At 34.6% G+C, this 27,529-nt stretch overlaps 1 protein-coding gene and 1 pseudogene across 1 annotated transcript; both read right to left on the bottom strand.

Moving 5' to 3' along the window:
* Positions 1 to 4,915: 4,915 nt before the first annotated feature.
* LOC116910734 lies at positions 4,916 to 5,787 on the bottom strand (annotated as a pseudogene).
* Positions 5,788 to 17,174: 11,387 nt separating this feature from the next.
* Positions 17,175 to 18,113, bottom strand: LOC116889954 (olfactory receptor 6C3-like). Its single transcript, XM_032890757.1, has one exon. It carries the CDS (start codon positions 18,111 to 18,113, stop codon positions 17,175 to 17,177), a length of 939 nt encoding a protein of 312 aa, XP_032746648.1.
* Positions 18,114 to 27,529: the final 9,416 nt, after the last annotated feature.

The raw sequence follows: 27,529 nt of genomic DNA, 5'->3' as shown, positions 1-27,529 counted from the left end.
TCCATCTTCTGAGGTCTTCTTCAATTTCTTTCTTCAGAGTCTTGAAGTTCTTATTGTACAAATCTTTTACTTGCTTGGTTAAAGTCACACTGAGGTATTTTATACTGTTTTGGTCTATTATGAAGCGTGTTGTTTCTCTAATTTCTTTCTTGTCTTGTTTCTCTTTTGTGTAGAGGAAGGCTGCTGATTTATTTGAGTTAATTTTATATCCAGCCACTTTGCTGAAGTTGTTTATCAGCTTTAGTAGTTCTCTGGTGGAACTTTTGGGATCACTTAAATATACTATCATATCATCTGCAAATAGTGATATTTTGACTTCTTCTTTTCCGATCTGTATCCCCTTGATCTCCTTTTGTTGTCTGATTGCTCTGGCTAGAACTTCAAGAACTATATTGAATAAGTAGGGAGAGAGTGGGCAGCCTTGTCTAGTAGCTGATTTTAGTGGGATTGCTTCAAGTTTCTCTCCATTTAGTTTAATGTTAGCAACTGGTTTGCTGTATATGGCTTTTACTATGTTTAGGTATGGGCCTTGAATTCCTATTCTTTCCAGGACTTTTATCATGAAAGGGTGTTGAATTTTGTCAAATGCTTTCTCAGCGTCTAATGAAATGATCATGTAGTTTTGTTCTTTCAGTTTGTTTATATAATGGATCACCTTGATGGTTTTCCGTATATTAAACCATCCCTGCATGCCTGGGATGAAGCCTACTTGATCATGGTGGATGATTGTTTTGATATGCTCTTGGATTCAGTTTGCCAGAATTTTATTGAGTACTTTTGCATCGATATTCATCAGGAAAATTGATCTGAAGTTCTCTTTCTTTGTTGGGACTTTGTGTGGTTTAGGTATAAGAGTAATAGTGGCTTCATAGAAGGAATTTGGTAGTGCTCTATCTGTTTCAATTCTGTGGAATAGTTTGGATAGTATTGGTATGAGGTCTTCTATGAAGGTCTGATAGAATTTGTACTAAAGCCGACTGGACCTGGGCTCTTTTTGGTTGGGAGACCTTTAATGACTCCTTCTATTTCCTTAGGAGTTATGGGGTTGTTTAACTGGTTTATCTGTTCCTGATTTAACTTCGGTACCTGGTATCTGTCTAGGAAATTGTCCATTTCCTGCGGATTTTCAAGTTTTATTGAATGCAGGCTTTTATAGTAAGATTTGATGATTTTTTGAATTTCCTTTCAATCTGTAGTTATGTCTCCCTTTTCATTTCTGACTTTGTTAATTTGGACACAATCTCTGTGTCCTCTTGTTAGTCTGGCTAAGAGTTTATCTATCTTGTTGATTTTCTCAAAGAATCAACTTTTGGTCCTGTTGATTCTTTCTAAGGTCTTTTTTGGTTCTACTTGGTTGGATTCAGCTCTGAATTTGATTATTTCTTGTCTTTTACTCCCCCTGGTTGTATTTGCTTCCTTTTGTTCTAGAGCTTTTACGTGTAATGTCAAGCTGCTGACATATGCTCTCTCCTGTTTCTTTCTGCAGGCACTCAGAGCTATGAATTTTCCTCGTAGCACAGCTTTCACTGTGTCCCATAAGTTTGGGTATGTTGTACCTTCATTTTCATTAAATTCTAAGAAGTCTTTAATTTCTTTCTTTATTTCTTCCTTGACCAGGTTATCGTTGAGTAGAGCATTGTTCAACTTCCAGGTATATGTGGGCGTTCTTCCCTTATTGTTATTGAAGACCAGCTTTAGGCCGTGGTGGTCTGATAGCACGCATGGGATTATTTCTATCTTTCTGTACCTGTTGAGGCCCGTTTTTTGACCAATTATATGGTCAATTTTGGAGAAAGTACCATGAAGAGCTGAGAAGAATGTATATCCTTTTGCTTTAAGATAGAATGTTCTATAAATATTTGTTAAGTCCGTTTGGTTCATGACTTCTCTTAGTCTGTCTACGTCTCTGTTTAATTTCTGTTTCCATGATCTGTCCATTGATGAGAGTAGGGTGTTGAAATCTCCTACTATTATTGTGTGAGGTGCAATGTGTGTTTTGAGCTTTAGTAAGGTTTCTTTTACTTATGTAGATGCCCTTGTATTTGGGGCATAGATATTTAGGATTGAGAATTCATCTTGGTGGATTTTTCCTTTAATGAATATGAAGTGTCCTTCCTTATCTTTTATGATGAATTTTAGTTGAAAATTGATTTTATTTGATATTAGAATGGCTATCCCAGCTTGCTTCTTCCGACCATCTGCTTGGAAAGTTGATTTCCAGCCTTTCACTCTGAGGTAGCGTCTGTCTTTGTCTCTGAGGTGTGTTTCCTGTAGGCAGCATAATGCAGGGTCCTCATTGCATATCCAGTCTGTTAATCTATGCCTTTTTATTGGGGAGTTGAGACCATTGATGTTGACAGGTATTAAGGAATAGTGATCATTTCTTTCTGTTTTATTCATATTTGGATGTGAGGATATGTTTGTGTGCTTTTCTTCTCTTCGTTTTGTTGCCAAAACGTTAGTTTCTTGCTTTTTCTAGGGTGTAGCTTGCCTCTTTATGTTGGGCTTTACCATTTATTATCCTTTATAGTGCTGGATTTGTAGAAAGATATTGTGTTAATTTGGTTTTGTCATGGAATATCTTGGTTTCTCCATCTATGTTAATTGAGATTTTTGCCAGATACAGTAACCTGGGCTTGCATTTGTGTTCTCTTAGGGTCTGTGTGACATCTGTCCAGGATCTTCTGGCTTTCATAGTCTCTGGCGAAAAGTCTGGTTTGATTCTGATAGGTCTGCCTTTATATGTTACTTGACCTTTTTCCCTTACTGCTTTTAATATTCTTCCTTTATTTTGTGCGTTTGTTGTTTTGACTATTATGTGTCGGGAGGTGTTTCCTTTCTGGTCCAATCTATTTGGAGTTCTGTAGGCTTCTTGTATGCCTATGGGTATCTCTTTTTTTAGGTTAGGGAAGTTTTCTTCTATGATTTTGTTGAAGCAATTACTGGTCCTTTGAGCTGGGAGTCTTCACTCTATACCTATTATACCTATTATCCTTAGGTTTGATCTTCTCATTGAGTCCTGGATTTCCTGTATGTTTTGGACCAGTAGCTTTTTCTGCTTTACATTATCTTTGACTGATGAGTTGATGATTACTATGGACTCTCTGCTCCTGAGATTCTCTCTTCTATCTCTTGTATTCTATTGATGATGCTTGTATCTACGGCTCCTTGTCTCTTCCTTTGGTTTTCTATATCCAGGGTTGTTTACATGTGTTCTTTCTTGATTTCTTCTATTTCCATTTTTAAACCCTTCAATTATTTGATTGTGTTTTCCTGGAATTCTTTCAGGAATTTTTGTGATTCCTCTCTATAGATTTCTACTTGTTTATTTATGTTTTCCTGGAATTTTTTCAGGGATTTTTGTGATTCCTCTCTGTAGGCTTCTACTTGTTTATTTATGTTTTCCTGTGTTTCTCTAAGGAAGTTCTTCATGTCTTTCTTGAAGTCCTCCAGCATCATGACCAAATATGATTTTGAAACTAGATCTTGCTTTTCTTGTGTGTTTGGATATTCTGTGTTTGCTTTGGTGGGAGAATTGGGCTCCGATGATGCCATGTAGTCTTGGTTTCTGTTGCTTGGGTTCCTGTGATTGCCTCTCGCCATCAGATTATCTCTAGTGTTACTTTGTTCTGCTATTACTGACAGTGGCTAGACTGTCCTATAAGCCTGTGTTTCAGGAGTGCTGTAGACCTGTTTTCTTTCAGCCAGTTATAGGGACAGAGTGTTCTGCTTTCGGGCGTGTAGTTTTTCCTATCTACAGGTCTTCAGCTGTTCCTGTGGGCCTGTGTCTTGAGTTCACCAGGCAGGTCGCTTGGAGCTGGAAAGTTTGTCTTACCTGTCGTCCCGAGGCTTAAGTTTGCTCATGGGGTGTTGCTGATATAACATTTTCTAATCTTAACTAGTTGGGAAAATGTAAAAGAAAGAAATGAACTCTCACACTGTATAATTATTAATTAGCTACAGATATCTCAAGGCAGAAGACAAGTTATGGAATTGATGCCCACATGGTTGAAACAATTAGAGGGCATCCCCAAATTACCTTTTCTGTTTTAAAGACATAACTCACTTAATTTACAGAGAGAACAAGTGTGGCACAGTTTAAAATCTACAAAACATAAACTTGCATTTAAAAATACATTGAAATAGAGCCTATTGCTCATAAGGAATGAGTATACAGAACATAGACAATCTTAAATGCTATGAAAAATGTCAATAAATTTTGAAAATATGGAACATAAAATCTATAAGTTTTTTCTGATTATTTTGATGATAGAATATATATAAATTATGGATATATAAACAGAATTAGAACTGCTATATGGTACCCTCCCATAGAATATTTCTTTAAAATATATAACATTTCCAAAAGAATCTGTGCAAAAAATACTTTTTATTGCTTTTGTTAGTTTTTTGGAAATTTTGTACAACAGAGTTTGGTCACATTCATCTTTCTTTTCCCCTTCCTTCTCAATCGACTTTGTGTCTTTGTCAATTTTTGACTACCAAGGCCAATTTGTGCTACCGAAATATTCTTAGTTGTTTTGCCTTTCATTAGAATGTAAACAACTTATTCAGGTTTATACACTAAAAGAAACAAACACTTTTTCCAGGCATCCAAGAATTACCAAGAACTCCTAGGCTACGGGTGTAATTTTCTGCCTCAATTTCCTCTCAGTACTGAGAATTGATCTGGCTTTGGATTTTTCCATCCTGTCAATATTTTTAAAGATTTCCAAACAACAGTGTAATATAAATATATACATGATTGTAAAGATAAGAGAAGTGACTCTAAAACTATATAGGTTGCTACAATGTTAGATGCAAAGAAACTATCAGAAAAGATACTAATAATTTCAAAATTATAATTCATTATATCTTAGTAGAGTTTTTTTTTATTTTTAAAGTGCTTTTAATTTCATTTGCTTACAGGAAATACTACTTTGTGTACTACACCTTTGAATGCTTGCTTTACTTCCTAGTTCCTTAGGCTATAAATGAAGGGGTTTAACATGGGGACAACAGAAATATTGAGAATTGCCACATCTTTGGTCAATGAGGCCTTTTCTTTTGCTGAAGGATTGGTATAAATTAATATGTAGCTTCCATAAGAGAGGGAGATGACAATCATGTGAGAGGAACAAGTGGAGAAAGACGTTTTCCTCTGGCTGGTAGATGGAATTCTTAAAATAGTCCCGATAATGTACATGTAAGATAAAATTACCAATGCCAAAGTGAACAGCAGAGCAATAAGAGCAACTTAGAAACCAATCACTTCTAGAAACAATGTATCTGAGCAAGACAGTTACAAGAGGGGGAAAAAGTCACAGCAAAATGATCAAGGACATTAGAAGCACGATAATCATGTGGTGGCAAAAACATAAGAGGTGGGAAAACAGTCAGAAAACTACCTAGCCAGACACACAATACAAACAAGGTGCAGAGTTTCCTGTTCATGATGGTTGTGTAGTGAAGAGGTTTACAGAAGGCAACACAGCAGTCATAGGACATGGCAGTTGGAATGTAAAATTCACACATCCCCATGAAGATAAAGAAAAAGAGCTGGGCAGCACAGTTATTATAAGAAATTGTCTTATTCCGGGTGACAATAGATCCCAGAAATCTAGGGATACATATGTTTGTAAATGAGACTTCCATGGAAGCAAAATACATTGGTGTTTGTAGATGGGAGTCTACGATGGTCAAAGCGATGATAGTCAGATTTCCAGTGACACTTAATATATACGTGGTTAATAAAATGAGGAAAATCAATCTTAAGTTCAGAGTCATGAGGATAATTTCTTTAATCTCCGTGGGAACACATCCTCCCTCTTTTCCCCTTCCTGATGTTGCATCTTCTTCTATTTCCTCTTTTAAAGATAGTTTGTGTAAAACAGAAATATTTTAAATGAATTGAAAGATATGGTTCATGATTAATATCATTGTAACAAATAGTTTTAAAATATTTTCTATACTTCATAACAATTAGATATGAACTATTATTTTTAAAATTTTTATTAGATATATTTCTTTACTTTCATTTCAAAGGTTATTCCCCATTCCGGTTTCCTGTCCATAAGCCTCCAATCCCTTTCTTCCCCCTCCCCCATATGGGTATACCTCCTGTACATCCCCCTTGTTGCCCCCCATACTCCCCTGCACTGGGGTCTAACCTTGGCAGGACCAAGGGCTTCCCCTTCTCCTGGTGCACCAAGAAGGCTATTCTGTGCCACATAAGCAGTTGGAGCCCTGGGTCAGTCCATATATAGTCTTTCTGTAGTGGTTTAGTCCCTGGAAGCTCTGGTTGATTGGCATTGTTGTTTTTATCGTGTTACAAGCCCTTTCAACTTTCTTTGTTTTTTTTTCTTTTTTTTTTTTTTTTTTTTTTTTTTTTTTGGAGCTGGGGACCGAACCCAGGGCCTTGCACTTGCTAGGCAAGCACTCTACCACTGAGCTAAATCCCCCCCCCCTTCAACTCTTTCAATACTTCCTCTAATTCCCCCAAATGGGGTCTAATTCTCAGTTTAGTGGTTTTCTGCTAGCATTGACCTCTGTATTGGTCATGTTCTGGATGTGTCTCTCAGGAGAGATCTATATCTGGTCCCTTTCAACATGCACTTTCTAGCTTCATCAATCTTATCTAGTTTTGGTGGCTATATATATATGGACCACATATGGGTCAAGCTCTGAATGGCCATTCCTTGAATCACTGCTCTGAAATTTTCTTCCATATTCCTTCCTATGGATATTTCCCCCCTTTTAAGAGGGAGTGGGAGCAACTGCATTTTGTTCATTCTTCTTCTTGAGATTCCCGTGGTCTGTTTGCATCTTGGTTAATTTGAGGTTTTTGGCTAATTTTCACTTATCAATGAGTGCATACCAAGTGTGTTTTTCTGTGATTGAGTTACCCCACTCAGGATGATATTTTCTAGTTCATTCTATTTGCCTATGAATTTTATGAAGTCATTGTTTTTGATAGCTGAGTAGTATTCCATTGTGTAGTTTTACCACATTTTTTGGATCCATTCCTCTATCGAAGCCAATCTGGGTTCGTTCCAACTTCTGACTATTATAAATAAATCTACTATGAATGTTGGATCATCTTTTGGGTATATGCCCACGAGAGGTTATAGTTGGGTCTTCAGGTAAGGGAACGTCCAATTTTCTGAAAAACAAATTCAGCAAAATGTCAGGGTATAAAATTAACTCTAACAAATCAGTTAGAGCCTTCCTCTACTCAAAGGATAAACAGGCTGAGAAAGAAATTAAGGAAATGAAACCTTCAAAATATTCCCAAAAATATAAAATATCTTGGTGTGACTTTAACCAAGCAAGTGAAAGATCTGTATGACAAGAACTTCAAGTCCTGAAGAAAGAAATTGAGGAAGGTCTCAGAAGATGGAAAGATCTTCCATGTTCATGGATTGGCAGGATTATATAGTAAAGATAGCCATTTTGCCAAAAGCGATCTACAAATTCTATGTAATCCCCATCAAAATTCCTATTCAATTCTTTACAGAGATAGAAAGAGCAATTTGCAAATTATTTGAAATAACAAAAAACCCAGAATAGCAAAAACTATACTCAACAATAAAAGTACTTCTGGGGGAATCACCATCCCTGACTTCAAGCAGTATTACAGAGAAATAAACATAAAAAAAAACCAAACAACTGTATAGTATTGGTACAGAGACAGGCAGATAGAGCAATGGAACAGAACTGAAGACCCAGAAATGAACCCACACACCTACAGTCACTTGATCCTTGACAAAGGAGCTAAAACTATCCAATGGAAGAACATTTTCAACAAATGGTGCTGGTTCAATTTGAGGTCAGCATGTAGAAAAATGGAAATCGAGCCATTCTTATCACCATGTACCAAGCTTAAGTCCAAGTGGATCGAGGACCTCCACGTCAAACCAGATACACTCAAACTAATAGAAGAAAAAGTGGGGAAGAGTCTCAATCATATAGGTACTGGGAAATATTTCCTGAAACAAGCGCCAATGGCCCATGCTCTAAGATCAAGAATCAACAAATGGGACCTCATAAAACTGCAAAGCTTTTGTAAAGCAAAAGACACTGTCATTAGGACAAAATGGCTACCAACAGATTGGGACAAGATCTTTACTAATCCTACATCTGATATAGGGCTGATATCCAAAATATACAAAGAGCTCAAGAAGTTAGACTCCAGAGAGCCAAATACTCCTATTAAAAAATAAGGTACAGAGCTAAACAAAACATTCTCCTGTGAGGATGTGAACTATTATTATCACACAGTTTTAGTGTACATTTATGAGTGCAGCTCACTTAATGGCCACTTAAGTATAAATTTTTGTATTGTAAGTCATAGCATTAGAAGATGGAATATAAAATCAGTAATTTTTACTTTATGTCTAATTAGGTCACACCACTGTTAACATTGTAACATGAATTTCGCTTTTTAAGTCAATATATCCATTAGAGTGGACTTCCTTCTAAAAAAACATAAATGTTTTTCTAGTGTTCTTGAAAGGTAATGACAGATTCTTATATTTTTACACATGAGAAATCAGCTAATAATTCTTCTTAGCAAATAAAGTATTTAAAGTTTTATCTACATTTAAGAAACTAAATTTATTTTAACAGGAATATTGTGGAATGACAGTTAAGAACAAAGGAAGAGAATATGATATACATATAAGACTAAGATAGAATTTTAATTACTTTATTTTATTTCCCGGAGCTGGGGACCGAACCCAGGGCCTTGTGCTTGCTAAGCAAGCACTCTACCACTGAGCTAAATCCCCAACCAATTACTTTATTTTTTAAAAAGTAAATATATACATTTAGTTATTGACAACATTCTACCAACATATGTAACAGTTGATTCTGTCTACAAATTTAAAAATGCATGCAGATTACAAAGAAATTTTTCCATTCGAGATTAAAGAGGCAGATACTATTTGCTTTCATTTTTTCTCTAAAGCAAAAATGGGAGAATTTTTTACTTGCCTTGGGTCTTAGTAGCTCTGTCTCTTGAATTGTCCTATAGCATGTTTTCCATTTTATCATACTTTTGCTTATTTTGAAGCTTAATCGTAGATAATCTATTTTCCAGCTTTCTTAATCCACATAAGAACACTCATTGTATAGGTCCATTCATCCACAGGGATACCCAGATGTACATAGAAAATTTTTCCTATTAATTAATTCACTAATTCACCAATTAATTAGTTCTCAGTTATTCAAACACAAGACTAGAGAATATGATATTCTTTAGATTTTTGTCTCTTAAATACTAAATACCATTGCCTATTTATTTTATAAGGGTAGGTATTTTCTCTGAGAAACAGAGTGTAAGGTATGGCTGTTCTGCTGGACATTTACAACATTCATATTAATCAGATGTTAATTTTTTATTTTTATGATGATTGAACAGAAATACTTGATACAAAAATCGATTATTAAAATTCCTCAGAGATAAGGAAATATCCTCCAGCCATCTGTAATTTTGAGTAGCTCATCAGGAAGTACTGTTTAACAAGAGAACAGATGGATGGAACCACTTTGGTATGATAAGTGCAAATGTTTCTAACAGCTTGTACTTAAGTAACAAATGTTCTAAATGTATCTGTTTTTACTTCAAAAGCCTTGTGCCTTTGTGAAGAAAACAAAGCCCAGGCCATAGCTCTGCTGTCTTATAGACCATGGGGGATTTCCCCGGTCAACATTCTATATTTCAGTAACCTCTAACCCTGCTCACCAGTGGTTGTCTCTTGAGAATGTGTTAATAATTCTATCCCAGAGAGCACACAATGTTGTCATCTACTAAATACCTACTGACATTAGTTACATTTAGTTACATTAATTACTTCACATTTATTCTCATCTAATAATTCATGAGCAACAAAAATATCTATGAAATGTGCTTTCTTGAAAACCTGGAGCCCTTAAACAATTAACATTTAATTATATTTTTCAAATGTAATTTTTCCACACATTTGGTGGCTTATTCTTAATTTTGTTAGGTGCCAAGGTATCATAAAATAAAAAGTTTGAATGATGTGTTAAATATTAACAATTAAAACACATTGTGCTCAAAATGAAACAAAATGACATTTTACAATATAATTTAATCATCATAATTTTAGTGTTCACATTTATGGCACCTTCGAGAATGTACCAAAGACCTGGGAGGTTAGAGATTCTCAGAACTCAAAGGAAGGGACCTGAGGTGATGAAATGCCCTATAGCGGGGAGAGGGAACTTGTAGAGTCTATCTCTAGCAGAAAGACAGGGCATCAAGTGAGGGCTGGGTTTGCCATCCTACAGTCAAAACACTGACCCATAATTGTTCTTGTCTGAAAACCTACAGGAACCAAAATGGAGAAAACCTGAGGAAAAGGAGGTTCAGCAACAAGTACAAAGTGGGATCCAGGTCAGTGGGAGGCCCCAAGGCCTGACACTATTACTGAGACTATGCAGTGCTCACAAAATAGGGCCTGTCATGATTGTCCTCTGAAAGAATATTGTACAGTTTAACAAAATTAATATTAATGAAAAATAAGTTTTATGCATTTTGATAAAGCAACTAACCATTTATTTTATATAAAAATGAGATGGTGTATATATAACAAAAATTTTATTTTATATTGTCCAGCTCATTAAATATGAGTGACAACAGCTGAATACATTTAAGGTACATAATATGATACTTTGATATGGTTATATATGTGCATGCAATAATAAGTTATTCATGGAGAAGTATATTAAGCATGATATGAAACTTGAGAATTCCTTTAGTATAACAAAGTGTGAGGAAATGAAAGATCTTGGCAACTGTAGCTCTCCATCACAAGGATTACGATATCTTTTAACTTAATTCTTTGGAAGTAGTAAAAGTGTTGTTTTTATTTTAACTGTAGGACAGTTTATATTAGTGTCTCAAACTGTACCCTTGTCCTTTTCTGTAGGTTAGCTTTAGATTTAGAGGCTTGTTTTTGGGTTTTGTTTGTTTTAATTTTCAAGAAGAGTTCAGATAACAAAGCAAAATGTAAATTTACTGTATTCATTTATGTGATGATCCATATGCACATAACTAAACATGGCAGGCCTAGATGAGTACATTTATATCCCTGCCTTTTGGTCTTCATGTATTGCTGTCAATTTCATCTACCCTATTTCTGCTTCTGCTGCTGCTAGTGGTGCCCCCACCCTCATTTGCTGACATCAGAACCAGCCTCTTTGGCCTTCCAACATGGACTGAAGACAATGGCTCTTTTGCTACTAGTGGTAGTGTCCCCAGTGTCCAGCTTTGAGTTCTGAACAACTACCAGTTTCAATGTGCTATGTGAAGGCAGCCATTGTTGGGGCATGGAGACTTATTGTGTAAGCCAATCTAATGAATATTATTTTCAATTAAACAAAAAAGGTGAATTTTAAAGTTCCAACAGAGATATGGGTTTAGACAATATATTCATGGTCATTAAAACCCTGTTATTTAATTTATGAATTCATCACATGGTAGAAAACAGTGAGACTGTTAAGTTTACAGTTTTCCATTGGTTTCTTTGATGTCCCAGTTCCAGCTTTCTGCTCAAATTTCAAATTGGATATCCAATACTTCTTATCTTATTGCCAACACATGTGCTTATAGTTTCTACTTGCTTTATACAACATTAATATTTGATGGAAAGAGTTAAGACATAACTTATACGAATATCTCCACTTTAGAATGGCTTGTGCCATTTTCATATATCACAACTTCTTATTTACTGTACACTGACACATGATAAATCTGGCATGAAGATAGGGTTGCATTTTTCATGTTCCTTGTGGCAAGAACCCTCTTCTAAAAATTTTATATTTCTACACTTAGATATGTAATATAATGTTATCGTATATTAATAATTCAACATAGATTATTGTGCTGGTTTGAATATGCCTGGACCAGGGAACGGTAGTTCTAGAAGGTGTGGCCTTTTTGGAATAGGTGTGGCCTTGCTGAAGGAAGCATTGGATTGAGGTCAGGGTCAAAACAGAAGAGTTAGAGGGAGGAGTGAAGGAACTAAAAGGGATTTCAAACCACAGGACAAATTATATATTATCAACTAACCCCTCAGAGTTCCCAGAGTTTAAGCCACTAACCAAAGAGCATTTATGGACTGGTCTGTGCCCCCATCCACACATATGTAGCAGAAGACTGCCTCATTTGGTCTCAGTGGGAAAGAATACACTTAATCCCATAGAAATTTAATGTCCCAGGATAGGTAAGGTGAGAGTGGGTGAGTAGATGAGCACCCTCTCAGAAGCAAAGGAAAGGAGGGAGAGGTTGAAGAAGCCATGAAGGGGGGACATTTGGGGTGTAAATATATAAATAATTAATAAAATAAATGATCCAATATACAAAGCAGGAGTGGTACACTAGGCTTGCATTTTGAAAATTCCATATTTTGATTTATATATTGATATGAAATGATAGCTAAATACATAATTAGTTTTAAGAAACTTGAAGTTCAATATTATATAATTACTTGTGATTTCTGGAGTCTTAAACTACCCCAAAGATGTCTTTGTACAGGCTACTCCGAGGCACTGAAATTATGTTTTGCTTCTTTAGCACAGATTCGTATTTTTTCTAGAAGAATATGATTTTTTCATTCTCATTCTCATTTGTTTTCAACGATTTTATCCAAATTATTCTAGCTTAACCTCCAAATAATCTTTCTAACATTAATTCCTTGAAAAATAAAAATTAAGTGATTTTATACATTTAAATAAAATGTTTATATAACACCTTTATGACTTACATTTTGAAAACATCTTTATTCCCTGCTTATCCAAAATCAAAGAAATATCAAGAACAATCCTCAAGTGAACTTGGTTAAGATGTGGAAAATATATTTAATAGTCAAAGAGATAAGGCTTGAAGCATCATAGGTTATTATTATGTGTGTGCTATATTTTAATTAATAATTTTTGCTGTACATGATCATTGCATTCCTAAGTACCTCAATAATTTTATAAGGAAAATACTTTTAACTTTTTCTATATTTGCCTGTCTTTTATTCTTTTAGAACTCATTAAAAAATAATTGGAAACATTTTACAAGCTAATCACAAGTATATCATTCATGGCATATTTTTCTTTCTATTTTATGCATTTGTAACTGTGTTAAAAACTTGAGATAAAACATATATAACATAAATGATTATTTACATCAAGGTATAGGAAACAGCTCTACTCATAATAACATTGAAACATGCTTATCAGTATTCAAGCATTGCAGGGTCTGGGTCATGACACAAGAATTCTTTAGTGTTGATTTCTTTGAACTAGATAAAACAAAGACTCCTCATGAGAGGCCACTGAGTGTTTAGAAGATTTTATTGATTTTTTTACTCTTTCCATAATTATTTTATATAACTTTTCTAGAAAAATATTAGTCTTATATTATTGATTTCAGTAATGAGGGCATTTAATTGTGGGTACTAATACAAGTGTTAATATAAATAAATCAAAGAAATATAGAGATCATTACATCACCTTGAATAACAAATTAACAAATGGTAGCAATCATTACTATAATGGTTTATGGCAAATATTTATTCAAATCTTCATACTTTCAATTCATTAACTAGCTTCTATAATTAAACAGAGGTGAAAAAGGAAATAACAAAATTATTATACTGAAATACTGTTTATTTGCTATTAAGAATGTTAGGGGATAAATTTGATTCACAAAAAATATGTGCTTTGCCATCAGATAGACCTAGGAAAAAACACAAACAATCATTAAAGAGACTTGTGATAGTGTACAGATGTCTTACTGTCCTTAAGGTTCAATTTCACTGTTTAACATGGAGATGTAATTATAAGAAATATATTTTAATATTTGATAAAATAAATAATTGTTTTCCATAAATGTGTGGCTCTCAGATTCCAAGAATAGCAAAAAGTACTAATTATTTCCTTTTTATTTCATTAGGAATTATTCTCAACTTTCTGAGGGTTATTCATGGTATCTGTGGCTTTTTAAAGCATTATATTTGTAGTTAGTACAAATGTTTTAAAAAATAGTTAATTTTTTACTATTTTTTTAAGGCAAAGGTCCCTTAATTTCCATTATTTGTCAAGGAAAAGGAGGTCAACCAGTTGGTGCAGGGAAGGGCCTTTTTCACACAGAACTAGACAAGTAGAGTTCAATAGTAATTGAACTGAGAAGCTGGCAGTATGGGAGGGAGTACCAAAGGTGAGGAGGGAAGTCTTTAAAAAGATACAGTTCACTCCTATGCCCCCAAAAACAGGGTACCTGAGGGTATTTTGTTTTGTTTTAATTAAAGGTTAATAAAACACCAAAAAATAGTTGTTGGACAGAGGTGGACAGTCGAGGGTGTAGAAGAGACATTTGTCAAGGGGTAAAATGATTATCCTTCATCTGCTTGTATCTCCTCAGCAACTCTGCCAAAAATATGGTAGCCTGCAAAACACATAAAGAATTAGGAGATTCCTATGTACTTCAGGCAAGAGACTGGAGAAGACTAAAACATTTGCTCTCTGAGAAGATGAGAAGTTCTCTAGTTTCACTGAAATGGTGTGCCTTCTCCTATTTTCCTTGTAATTCCTACTTGTGCTTGATTCCTGTAAGTTTCTTGTTGATGCCATTTTTTAGGTCATTTTGTTCTTAAACATTGTATACTCTGGTACAGCAGCATCTTCTGAAGCAGGTTTAGGATCATCAACTGTTTGTTGCCGAGAACATGGTGAGGTCACCTTGCCCTCCTTTCTGATACTCAGGCAGAAAGCACTACCTCTGGTACTTTCTTACTTCCTCTGTGCTGACAACTTGAGCACCATCCTGTTGATGGCACCATAAGAGAAAACCACTTCTGAGGCCATGCTTCCAGAAGCAAAAGAAAGTAAGAGATCTACAGAATTGAACCATCATACCTGCTGCTGGGATCCAGCTGAACTGAAACTTTTCAGCTCATTTGCACTTTGAAAACTATGGTTATTAACAAATGAAGTATTATTATTCAGAGAAACTCCACTGTACGCATTAATTCACACAGCTAGCATTTCTCATACACCTAACCATTATGAATACAATCTCTGATAACCCTTAAAAACAGTCCTATGTAACCTATAACTGAATGAAGCAGAGACAGAAAATAATAAGTCCTGATTTTTAATTAACAGAAATGAACATACTGATATAATAATACTATATATATATATGTTCTGTAAACTTCTAACTATATCAAGCTTAAAAATAAAGTCCTATGTAATATAGTTTGATTACACATTGAGCTATCAGATGAGTCTGTCGAAGTTCAAATCTTCTACTTCCTTGTGTATGTTTTATACATCTCCAGTTTTCAAAGTTTAACTAATATTCAGAATGCTTAGAATAATGAGTTACATCAGTTATACAATGAAGAGAAACCAACATTTCTAAAAGTCTATCTATTTTCAGTGTCTCTGAACTAGTTTTCTAGTATTACAAATGTTTCTGCAGTTAGACATGTTTATTTGACTAAAGAAAATTAGCAAAAAAGAAAAAAACAAAGAAAATTATCAAAAAATGGTCTGTTAAATTGTTTGACATATTTTTACATATACTTTAACTGCTCTCTCTGCAGCCTGCTTAAGGGACTAGTCTAAACCACCAAAATTGTCATAAAAGCAATATAAACAAAATACAAAGAATATAAATATAAAACATAACAGACATTTGTATTAAAAATAGAGCTAAAACCTCAGAGAGTGTGGTCAAGGTGATTGGGATGTAAATAACAAGAGTATAACTCCAAGTATGAGTGTGTTTACCAATGTTCTTGGAGATAGAGAGTAAAAATCCATAATCGGAATTAATACCCAAGTTTTAGCTATAGTTTTCACCTGGGAAGGTGCTATAAAGTACTAAAAATCAGCATCTCCATTCCTTTTACATTTCCTTCCTTTAAGAAAGTTTTTTCTATCACTTAGGATTCATGTTTTCCTGCTCAACCTGTTACACCATAGCAATGACAGTTTATGAGTCCCTTGTTTTTATTGATTGTTATTTATGAGACCAAACATATATGAGAGACCTTTAAGAGAACATAATTACATATAACACATTCAATGAAGGTAGTTGCTGAAAAAAATAGTTCAAAGACTTATTAAATACTATGAAACATAAAAAGAAAAAAGCATTAAATTTTGTTTCATTTTAAAATTACACCATGATAATGGGTATTATTGCTCTGAAAATTATGTTATATCTTCCTTTAATCCCAGGATAAAATATAGTCATTGATTTACATGTCTTGTTACTCCAACTTTATGAGCATAAATTTATCCATATTTATGGGTTATATATGGGTAGGTGGAGATATATATGTATATCCCATGTATAAATAGAATAAAATAACTGAGGCAAGACACGACATAGAATAAGTTCTTTATAAAAACACTGGTACTAAATTCTTCTCAGATTGATAGTTCTGGTCAGAACAATTATGACTAACCCTATAATATATTTTACAGCCAAACATGGATCACCACAGAAAGAATAAAGCATTGGTTTCAATATATATATACTTTCAGAATAACTAAAAATAAGGAATACCATCAATTTCAAATTGTTTCTAAGTAGAAAAATAAATACATTATATAAGTGTAAATATCAGAGAGATGTCTTTAAAATATTTATTTCATAAAATCTTACTATACTTTCATATTAGTATCAAGATAGTATCTACTCTTACATATCAAGAGAATAAAAATTTGTATTAAGAATATGCACATTGATATATGTTCCCCAGCAAATGTTTCTCTAATCAAAATTGTAAAATATTCTACATCTGAAACTCAGTCTTGTAAATTCTAGTTGCTCTGAGGAATCCAAGAAAGTAGTTGTGTCTGACCATTTGGGGCTATGCACCAGACTTTTATCTCAAAAACGAATCTAACAAACAAGCAAACCAAGAAAGGAGTGAGTGAATACCAGAAATGTAAATCTTTGCTTGCATTTAGCATACATGAGTCTAAAGGAAATCATGCTGTCATATCTTTCACATTTATAGTAAGCCAAGGACCAACGTGCTCAGCAGCATAGACATCTGAGAAATAGGGACAGGATGGGAGAATACAGTAAACTTTATTTTGTCTTATGCCATTACAATATTTTTTTCTCTTAACATGTACCCTCATTTGCTTCTATAAAGTACTACTTTATGAATTAAATCCTTGAAGGATTGCTTTACTTGTTGATTTCTCAAGGTGTAAATAAATGGGTTCAGCATGGGAGCAATTGAAGTATTGAGAACAGCCACCCCTTTGGTCAGTGATGCTCTTTCATTTGCAGAAGGTTTGACATACATGAAAATGCAGCTTCCATAAGAGATGGAGATGACAATCATGTGAGAGGAACAAGTAGAGAAAGCCTTTTTCCTCTGACTGGCTGATGGGAACCTCAGAATGGTGCTGATGATGCAGATGTATGACAAGATCACTAAAGCCAGTGTAAACAACAGAGTGACAAATGCAAAGTAAAAACCAATCATCTCTAAACTCCTTGTATCTGAACAGGAGAGCTGTAAAATAGGGAAGTAGTCACAGGAGAAATGATCAATGACATTAGAAGCACAGAAGTCCAACTTGAGGACCAACATTAATGGTGGGAAGATGGTCAGGAATCCTGCCATCCATGAGCTGAGAACAAGAAGGGTGCAGACTTTCTGATTCATGATGACAGTGTAGTGCAGTGGCTTGCAGATTGCAACATAACGATCATAAGACATAGCAGTTAAAAGAAAGAACTCAGATACTCCCATGGAGATGAAGAAATATAACTGAGCCAAACAGTTGTTATAGGAAATGGTCTTGACTTTAGTGATTATTGACTCCAAAAATCTAGGGATAGAAACACTGGTGAAAATAATTTCTAAGAAGGAGAAGTTCTGGAGGAAAAAATACATAGGAGTCTTTAACTGGGAGTCTAGCAAGGTGAGTATGATGATGGTTAAGTTTCCAGTGACACTTAATATGTACGCAATAAATAAAAAGATAAAAATAGCAACCTGAACTTCTGGATTGTCTGATATGCCCAAGAGCACAAATTCAGTAATCACAGAATGGTTTTTCATACTGAGTTACTGTTAGCAGAATCTATTGATGAAAAGAAATCGAAATATAAACTTAATACAGAAGAATTGAAAAGGTAAATTAGTATTACTATTTGCCATAAGGTGATAGAATTATTCCTATAAGATTATTACCAAGTCCCTTCATTCCTCCTAGAAACATACAATATATGATAATATACTTATTTATATAATTTAAATATAAAACACATACTTTATATAATTATGTATGCACACATAAATTGTATATACTGTATATATAATATTCTAAATTTAAAACAAATATTTATGATTTTTGTTCAAAATCACCTTCAATAATTTTACATGAAATATCTATGTTAAGTCAGAACTGCTATACACCCTCAAATAATTTATTCTTGCAATAAATTTAAACTGTATGTGTAATTTTTTATTAAGTCCTTTTTGATTTTAATTTTTTAAATATGCTGTTATATTACATTAATTTAAAATTTAACACCATTCCCAAATTGTGTAATTAAATTATAGAAGATAATCATGTAACCACATATATCAAGTCCCTTTCCTGTTATAATTACTATTATTTAATAGGTTTCATTTTAAAATGACAATGGAGAAACACATTTATAACATGAAAATAATGGACTAAATGAGCTGTGCTTTTAAAAATAAAGTTTGGTCTAGGATCCAGTGCAGTATTTGTTCTTATCAATATCTTAATCTATAGGATTGAAACCATGTCTAGAGATTAGCTATAATATAGAGATTGGTAATATATCTATTATAGTGGGATGCTTTTCATTTTTATATTTATTTACTATGATCACTTTGGGCCATCTCTTTAAAATTTTTCTGAGTGTAGAAAAGAACATTTAAATTACTTTCCAAATCTCAAAGTAAAACATTGCTCATTGTTCTAAGGACTGATCAGAATATATAATTTTTTGTATAGGATTTACCTTATTTAAACTACAAAGAGCTAGCCTATACCATCCTGACTTCAGTCTCTCTTACAACTTAACAAACATCATAATGCCCATAATTTATGTTCTCAACCATATTCACTCTGTTATTTTCTTTATCGAGCAACACACCATGTATTAGATATTAAAGCTAATGATTGGCATTAGTTATTTCTTATTGTTTCATATTCTGTCATTCAGAATTGTCTATATTTAGCTCTGTGTGTGTGTTATTAATGCTATAAAACAGACATTAAAAGGCAGAGACTAATACTGTTGATTGAACAATGTTTGAAATATACTGAACATATAAAAATCAGTCGTTATAAAGAAATAGTCATTGTAATCCTTCCACTTTTTTTTTCCAAAATAAGCCTTTAAATGTTATAAAATGTACATTTCTTCCCAAGGAAGCAATATATGCTTGGTATGTCTGATGATACCATCCAACATTTAATCCTAAATTAGTCTTTATTTACCTAAAAACTAGTTGAAATATATTCACAATATTCTTCAGAACAAATGTTTGTCACCCATCTCACCCTTGTCTCTTCTACACAAAACATGTCTCAGGAAAATCACAAGCTGGATTGCTTCTGAGATTTATGCCAGCTTCACAAATAAAGCATATTGCTCCTTAATACCTTTTAGTATTTCACAGAAACAGACTAAGACCCAAATTCCAAAACTTGCTATGGTGACCCTAAGATTTCTTCAAGCAAATGCAGTCAGAAAACTGCTTTTAGAAGCTAGAAGGGGAAACATTTCAAAGCACTCTGATTAAGTTAGAATCAATGCTGCACAAAAATAATAGATAGTGACCTTTTCTGGATGGTGCAGAAATCCTGAGAGACTGGGCTGAAGAAATGATGGATGCAAGCAGAAGCAGATTCATAAGACACTGTGATGTCACTATATAAGGAGACAATTGGAAACCTGTCCCAATCAGCTGATAATATCTGATCTGGCTTCCCTTTGGCCAAATTTAATTTTCATAACAAGCAGATAGACTCAGTGTATACAATGAAGATAATGTATTCTAAAAACCTCTGGGATTTGCTGATTCCAATCCTACAATGATTCTTCTTTGAATGTAGGGCACCTAGTTTATTCATTATTAAATCTTTTGAGACAAAAAAGGAGTAACGAAAATTCAATAATATCTTTAAAAATTAGAATTATACTTCTGCTTTATTTTACTGTTGAATTTTATAGTTACTATGTGAAATCAAAAAGCATAGTAGTATATAGAAACTTATCAATGTATTTACTACCAGGTGTTCATTACCATCAAAACTTCAAGTTTAGCAACATAAAAACAGATTCTATCAAATATTTTATGTATTAAGTTACTTTTTTATTTAATCCATGTTACAAGTTCCACAAACACAGTAGTTGTATAATCATGTCACATTAAAAATTCTATAACTCTCTAATTCTGCTTTTTAACTATACAGTTAACATTGAATGTTATTCTTGTCAAATTATCTAGACAAACTTCACATTTGTGTAATTGTTGTATGAGTTAGATGCAATTTATTAATTTAATTTTTGATTGAGAAGTGGGAATTTGGCCATTACTAATTCACCTCACTGGTTGTGATGCTTTAGTGCTTCTGTCTTTTTCCACACATGTGACAACTATTGGTACAATGTAAGTACAAATTTTTGATAGATACTTCATTTCCCTCCAACAGGTTATGTTAGTGATCGACTACATGGTACCATGGATCAATTTTAAATCATGGAGTCCTAGTGAACTGAGAGAAAATACTATTGCCCTAGATAGTTTTCTCCTTTTCAATTCTATCCCATATATATTTATCTATGAACATTGTAGCCAATATTGGGGATGAGCCATCCCTACCACATAATCCCCTTGAGAAATGTCTTCACAGTATTAATAAAAATGTGTTGTGTAGAGGAATTTTAATCCAGCCACATGGCTGCTCTGACCACATCCAAAGGCCTTCTAGGTCTGTGTGAACTGACAGATCACAGACAGCCTTTTAGTGCACATCTTTAATCCCTCTGACTGGAACCATTTAATACATAACTTTAATCCCCACAAAAACTGATACCTTATTCTCTGATTTGACAAAAATTATTTGTGGGGGGGGCAGGAAAGGGTTTATTTCATTTTATTTCTTTATATTGTAAGAAGAGTCTATAATTTAAGGAAGTCAGGGCAGGAACTTGGAGGCAGGAATTGATATAAAGGGCATGTATGGTGTAGCTTACTAGATTACTACTCACGAATTAGTCAGCCTTCTTTCTTTCTTTTTGTTTTATTCAATGGACTGATTTTAATTTTCTTCTCTTATATAGAAATATTTTTCTTTTTTGGATTTTTTTATTTACATTTAAAATGTTATTTCCTTTCTAGGTTTCCCATCCATAAACCCCATATTCTAAACTCCTCCCCCTTCTTCTATGAGAGTGTAACCACTCACCCATTCCTAACTCCCAGCCCTGACATTCCCCTACACTGGGAGGTCCAGCCTCAGCAGGACCAAGAGCTTCTCCTCCTAATGGTGCCCAACAAGGCCATTCTCAGTTACATAGGCAGCTAGAATCATAGGTCTGTCCATGTGTAGTCTTTGGGTAGTCGTTTAGTCCCTGGGAATTCTGCTTGGTTGGTATTGCTGTTCTCAGGGGTTACAAGCCACTTCAGTTCCATCAATCCTTTCTCTAACTTCTCCAGTGGAGACCCTGTTCTCAGTTCAATGGTTTGCTGCTATCATTCAACTCTGTACTTTTCATACTCTGGCTGGGACTCGCTGGAGATAGTTATATTGTGCTCCTGTCAACATGTACTTCTTGGCATCAGCGATATTGCCTGGGTTTGGTGACAGTATGTTTATAGGCTGGATCCCCAGATGGAGCAGCTATTCCTTCAGTCTCTGCTCCAAATTTTGTCTCTATATTTCCTCCTATGAATATTTTTGTTCCCACTTTTAAGAAGGACTGAAGCATCTGCACTTTGGTCATCCCTTTTGAGCTTCATTTGGTCTGTGGATTGTATCTTGGGATAATTCAAGCTTTGGGGCTAATATTCAATCACAACTGATTGCATATATTGTGTTTTTCTGTGACAGGCTTACCTCACTCAGGATATTTTCTAGTTCAATCCATTTGCCATTGGATTTCATGAAGTTATTGTTTTTGGTAGCTGAGTAGTACTCTATTGTGTAGACGTACCACATCTTCTGTATCCATTTCTCTGTTGAAGGACATCTGGATTCTTTCCAGCTTCTGGATATTATAAATAAGGCTGCTGTGAACATAGGGAAGCATGTGTCCTTGTTTTATATTGGAGCATCATTTGGGTATATGCCAAGAAGTGGTATAGCTGGGCCCTCAGGTAGTACTATATTCAAGTTTCTGAGGAACCAGGAGACTGATTTGCAGAGTGGTTGTACCAGCTTACAATTCCACCAACAATGGAGGAGTGTACTTCTTTCTCTACAACCTTGCCAACATCTGTTGTCACCTTAGTTTTTGATAATGGCCATTAAGACTGGTATGAGGTGAAATCTCAGAGTTGTTTTGATTAGCATTTCTCTGATGACTAAGGATGTTGAACATTTCTTTAGGTACTTCTCAGCTACTGGATATTCCTCAGTTGAGAATTCTTTCTTTAGCTCTGTATTCCAATTTTAATGGGGTTATTTGATTCTCTGGAGTCTAACTTCTTGAGGTTTTTGCATATTTTGGATATTAGCTCTCTATCAGTTGTAGGATTGGTAAAGATCTTTTGCCAATCTGTTCATTGCCATTTTGTCCTAATGATAGTGTCATATGCCTTGCAAAATCTTTGCAATTTTATGAGATCCCATTTGTCGATTCTTGATCTTAGATCACAACCCACTGGTGTTCTGTTCAGGAAATTTTCTCCACTGCCCATGTATTTGAGGAATTTCCCACTTTTTCTTCTATAAGTTTGAGTATGTCTGTTTGGAGGTGGAGGTCCTTGATCTACTTGGAGTTGAGCTTTGTACAGGGTGATAAGAGTGGATCGATCTGCATTCTTCTACATGCTGACCTTCAGTTGAACCAGCACCATTGGTTGAAAATTCTATCTTTCTTCACTGGATAGTTTTAGCACCTTTGTCATAGATTAGGTGATCATAAGTGTGTGGTTTCATGTCTGAGTCTTCAATTCTATTCCATTGATCTACCTGCCTGTCTCTGTACCAATACCACACAGTTTTTATCACTATTGTTCTGTAACACAAATTGAGGTCAGGAATGGTGATTCCCCCAGAAGTTCTTTTTTATTGATGGTAGCTTTTGCTATCCTGTTTTTTATTCCAAATAAATTTGAAAATTTCTCTTTATAACCCTATCAAGAATTGAGTTGGAATTTTGATGGGGATTGTATTAAATCTGTAGATGGCTTTTTACCAAAATGGCCATTTTCACTATATTAATCCTGCCAATCACTGAGCATGAAAGATCTTTCCATCTTCTGAGATCTTCTTCAATTTCTTTTTTCAGAGAGTTGAATTCTTGTCATACAGGTCTTTCACATGCTTGGTTAGAGTCACGATGAGGTATTTTATGTTATTTGGGACTATTGTGAAGGCTCTCATTTCCCTAATTCATTTCTCAGCCTGTTTATCCTTTTAATAGAGGAAGGCTACTGATTTGTAGGAGTTAATTTTTCACCCAATCACTTTGCTGAAGTTGTTTATCAGGCTTAGTATTTGTCTTAGTAGCCATAACTTTTGGGGTCACTTAAGTATACTGTCATTTCTTCTCCAAATAACCTCTTTTTTGTTGTTTGATTTCTCTGGCTAGAACTTCAAGTACTATATTGAATAAATAGGGAGAGTGGGTAGCCTTGTCTAGTCCCTGATTTTAGTGAGATTATTTCAAATTTTCCTCCATTTAGTTTAATGTTAGCTACTGCTTTGCTGTATATGGCTTTTACTAAGTTTAGGTATGGGCCTTGAATTCCTGCTCTTTTCAAGAAATTTAACATGAAGGGGCATTGAATTTTGTCAAATGTTTTTTCAGCATCTAATGATGATCATCTTTTTATTATAATTATTATTTTAGTTTGTTCATACAGTGGATTACATTGTTGGATTCCTGTATATAGAAGCATCCCTGGGAAGAAGCCTGCTAGATCATGATGGATGCCTATTTTGATGTGTTCTTGAATTCACTTTGTGAGAACTTAATTGAGTAGTCTTGCATCGAAATTCTTAAGGGAAATTTGTCTGTAGATTTCCTTCTTTTGGGGGGTCTTTGTGTGGTTTTGGTATAAGCATAATTATTGCTTCATAGAAGGAATTGGATATTGTTCCTTCTATTTCTATTTTGTGGGATAGTTTGGACAGTATTGGTATTAGGTCTTCTATGAAAATCTAATAGAATTCTCCAGTAAACCCAAATGGTCATGAGCCTTTTTTGTTGGGAGACTTTTAATAACTGCTTCTATTTTGTTAGGAGTTATGGGATTGTTTTGATGGTTTATCTGATCCTGATTTAACTTTGGTATCTGGTATCTGTCTCGAAAACTGCCTATTTCATCCATATTTTCCAGTTTTGTTGAATGTTGTAGTAGGATCTGATGATTTTTTTAAAATTTCCTCAAAGTTTGTTATTTCTCCATTTTCATTTCTTATTTTGTTAATTTTGATATTCTCTCTCTGTCCTCTGGTAAGTCTGGCTAAGGGTTTATCTGTCTTATTGATTTTCTCAAAGAACCATCTCTTTTTTTGTTGATTCTTTGTATAGATATTTTGTTTCTACTTGGTTGATTTCAGCAATGAGTTTGATTAATTCCTGCCTTCTTCTCCTCGTGGGCATATTTGCTTCTTTTTGCTCTAGAGCTTTTAGGTGTGCTGTCAAGCTGCTAGTATATGCCCTCCCCAGTTTCTTTTTGGAGGCACTCAAAGCTGTGACTTTTCCTCTTAGTGCTTCTTTGTTTATGTCTCATAAGTTTGGGTATGTTGTGCTTTCATTTTCATTAAATTCTAAAAAGTATTTTCTTTTATTTTTTCTTTGACTATGTTATAATTAAGTAGGCTTTGTTCAACTTCTACGCGTATATGGGTCTTCTGCTTATTTTTTTTCTTATTATTGAAGACCAGCCTTAGCCCATGTTGATCTGATAGGTTTCATTGAATTATTTCAAACTTCTTGTATCTTTTGATGCCTACTTTGTGATCACTTTTGGAAAAGGCACCATGAGGTACTAAGAAGATCTTATAGCATTCTGGATCACGTGCCTATTGGCATTCCCATCCACAATAGACTGGGCACTTTCACAGCAATCATTAATCAAAACAATGCCCTACCCAAATGCCTCCAGACCAAACTAGAGGACAATTTCTTAGTTGATATTTGAATTTTCCCAAATGACTAACTTGTGTCAAGTTGATATAAAACTAGCCAGAAGTGTTCTTTTAACAATTCTCCACACTATATTTGCATTGAGCTATTTTTGTAATATAAAACAAGTTCTGGAAATACGACAGTTTAAATTAAAGGTAATGTAGACATGTGCAAAGTTATGCATAGAAACTAATTTGGGATTTAAGAGAATAACTTCATAATTGTGTCCCATAAATCAGAAACTTTAATTTCCTCAAAACAGCAATATCTCACATATTTAGCAAATCTAAAGTCTACTGAAGTAGCTCTTTGTAGTACTAAAATGTTTCAGGGTGAGGTAAACCTTAGGAGAACGAGCCACATGATTCAAAGTTTCAAATCCATTCTAACCAGGGACTCAGGTTCTCCCAGACCCAGTGTTCCATAAGCATGCCCTCAGGAGTGCTGACATACAGGCCCACAGAAGGGTCTAGCTACCATCAGAAACAGCAAGAGAAGCTAACACAAGAGACAATCTGATGATGAGTGGCAAGCACAGGAACCCAAGCAACAGAAAACAAGACTACTTTGACATCATCAGAGTCCAATTCTCCCACCAAAACAAACACTGGATACCCAAACACACCAGAAAAGTACGATCAAGATTTAAAATCACATTCTACCAAGATGATGGAGAACTTGAAGAAGGTCATAAATAACTTCCTTAAGGAAATATAGGACAACAAAAGTAAACAACTAGAGGCCTTAAAGAGGAAACACAAAAATGCCTTAAAGAACTACTGAAAAAGACCACCAAACAGGAAAAGGAAATGAACAAAATCATACAGTAGTTGAAAATGGAAATAGAAACAAAAAAGAAAGCAAAAAGAGAGACAACCCTGGAGAAAGAAAACATAGGGAAGAGATCAGGAGATATAGATGCAACAGAATACAAGAGATACAAAAGATAGTAGACAAAATCTCAGGAGCATAAGATACCATAGAAAACATCAACACAACTGTCATAGATAATGTAAAATGGAAAAAGCTCCTGGCCCAAAACATGCAGGAAATCTAGTACACACTGATAAGATCAAACCTAAGGATAATAAGTATAGAAGAGATTGAAGACTCCCAGCTCAAAGGACCAGTAAATATCTTCAACAAAATCATAGAAGAAAACGTCCCTAACCTAAAGTAATAGATGTCCATAAACATACAAGAGGCCTACAGAACTCCAAATAGGTTGGACCAGAAGAGAAATTCATCCTGTCAAAACACCAAAGAATGTTAAAAGCAGTAAGGGAAAAATGTTAAGTAACATATAAAGTCAGAAGTATCAGAATTACACAAGACTTCTTACCAGAGACTATAAAAGCCAAAAGATCCTGCACAGATATCATACAGACCTGAAGAGAACACAAATGCCAGGAAAGGGGATAACATTTGAAATGTAAATAAAAAATACCCAATATAATAAAAAGGAAGAAAAAAAAAACTAGTGCAACACAGATCACAATGGAAGTATTTTTAATATGAAGATATTAGGTATATTTCTTTAATTATATTTCAAACATTATTCCCCTTCCCGGTTTCCTGCCTGAAAGACCCCATTCCTTACCCCTCCCCATACGGGTATCCCACTTATATATATCCCTTATTGCCGCCCATATTCCCCTGTACTGTGGGTCCAACCTGGCAGGACCAAGGGCCTCCCCTTCTGCTGGTGCCCCAACAAGGCTGTTTTCTGCTACATATACATTTGGAGCCCTGGGTCAGTCCATGTAGTCTTTCTGTAGTGGTTTAGTCTCTGGAAGCCCTGGTTGGTTGGCACTGTTGTTTTTATAGGGTTGCAAGCTCCTTTAATTCTTTCAATAATTCCTCTAATTCCTCCAAAGGGGATCCTATTCTCAGTTCTGTGTTTTGCTGCTAACATTGACCTCTGTATTGGACATGCTCTGGATGTGTCTCTCAGGAAAAAAATCTATATCCAGTGCCTTTCAGCATGCATTTCCTAACTTCATCAATCTTTTCTAGTTTTGGTTGCTGTATATATAGGGGCCACATGTGGGTCAGGCTCTGAATGGCAATTTCTTGAGTCGCTGCTCTAAACTTTGCTTCCATATCCCCTCCTATGGATATTTTTCCCAT

This window comes from Rattus rattus, chromosome 1 (assembly GCF_011064425.1).
Source record: "Rattus rattus isolate New Zealand chromosome 1, Rrattus_CSIRO_v1, whole genome shotgun sequence".
In the NCBI taxonomy this organism is placed as follows: Eukaryota; Metazoa; Chordata; class Mammalia; order Rodentia; family Muridae; genus Rattus; species Rattus rattus.
The sequence above is the reverse complement of the archived record's forward strand: the minus strand, read 5'-3'. Positions and strand labels throughout refer to the sequence as shown.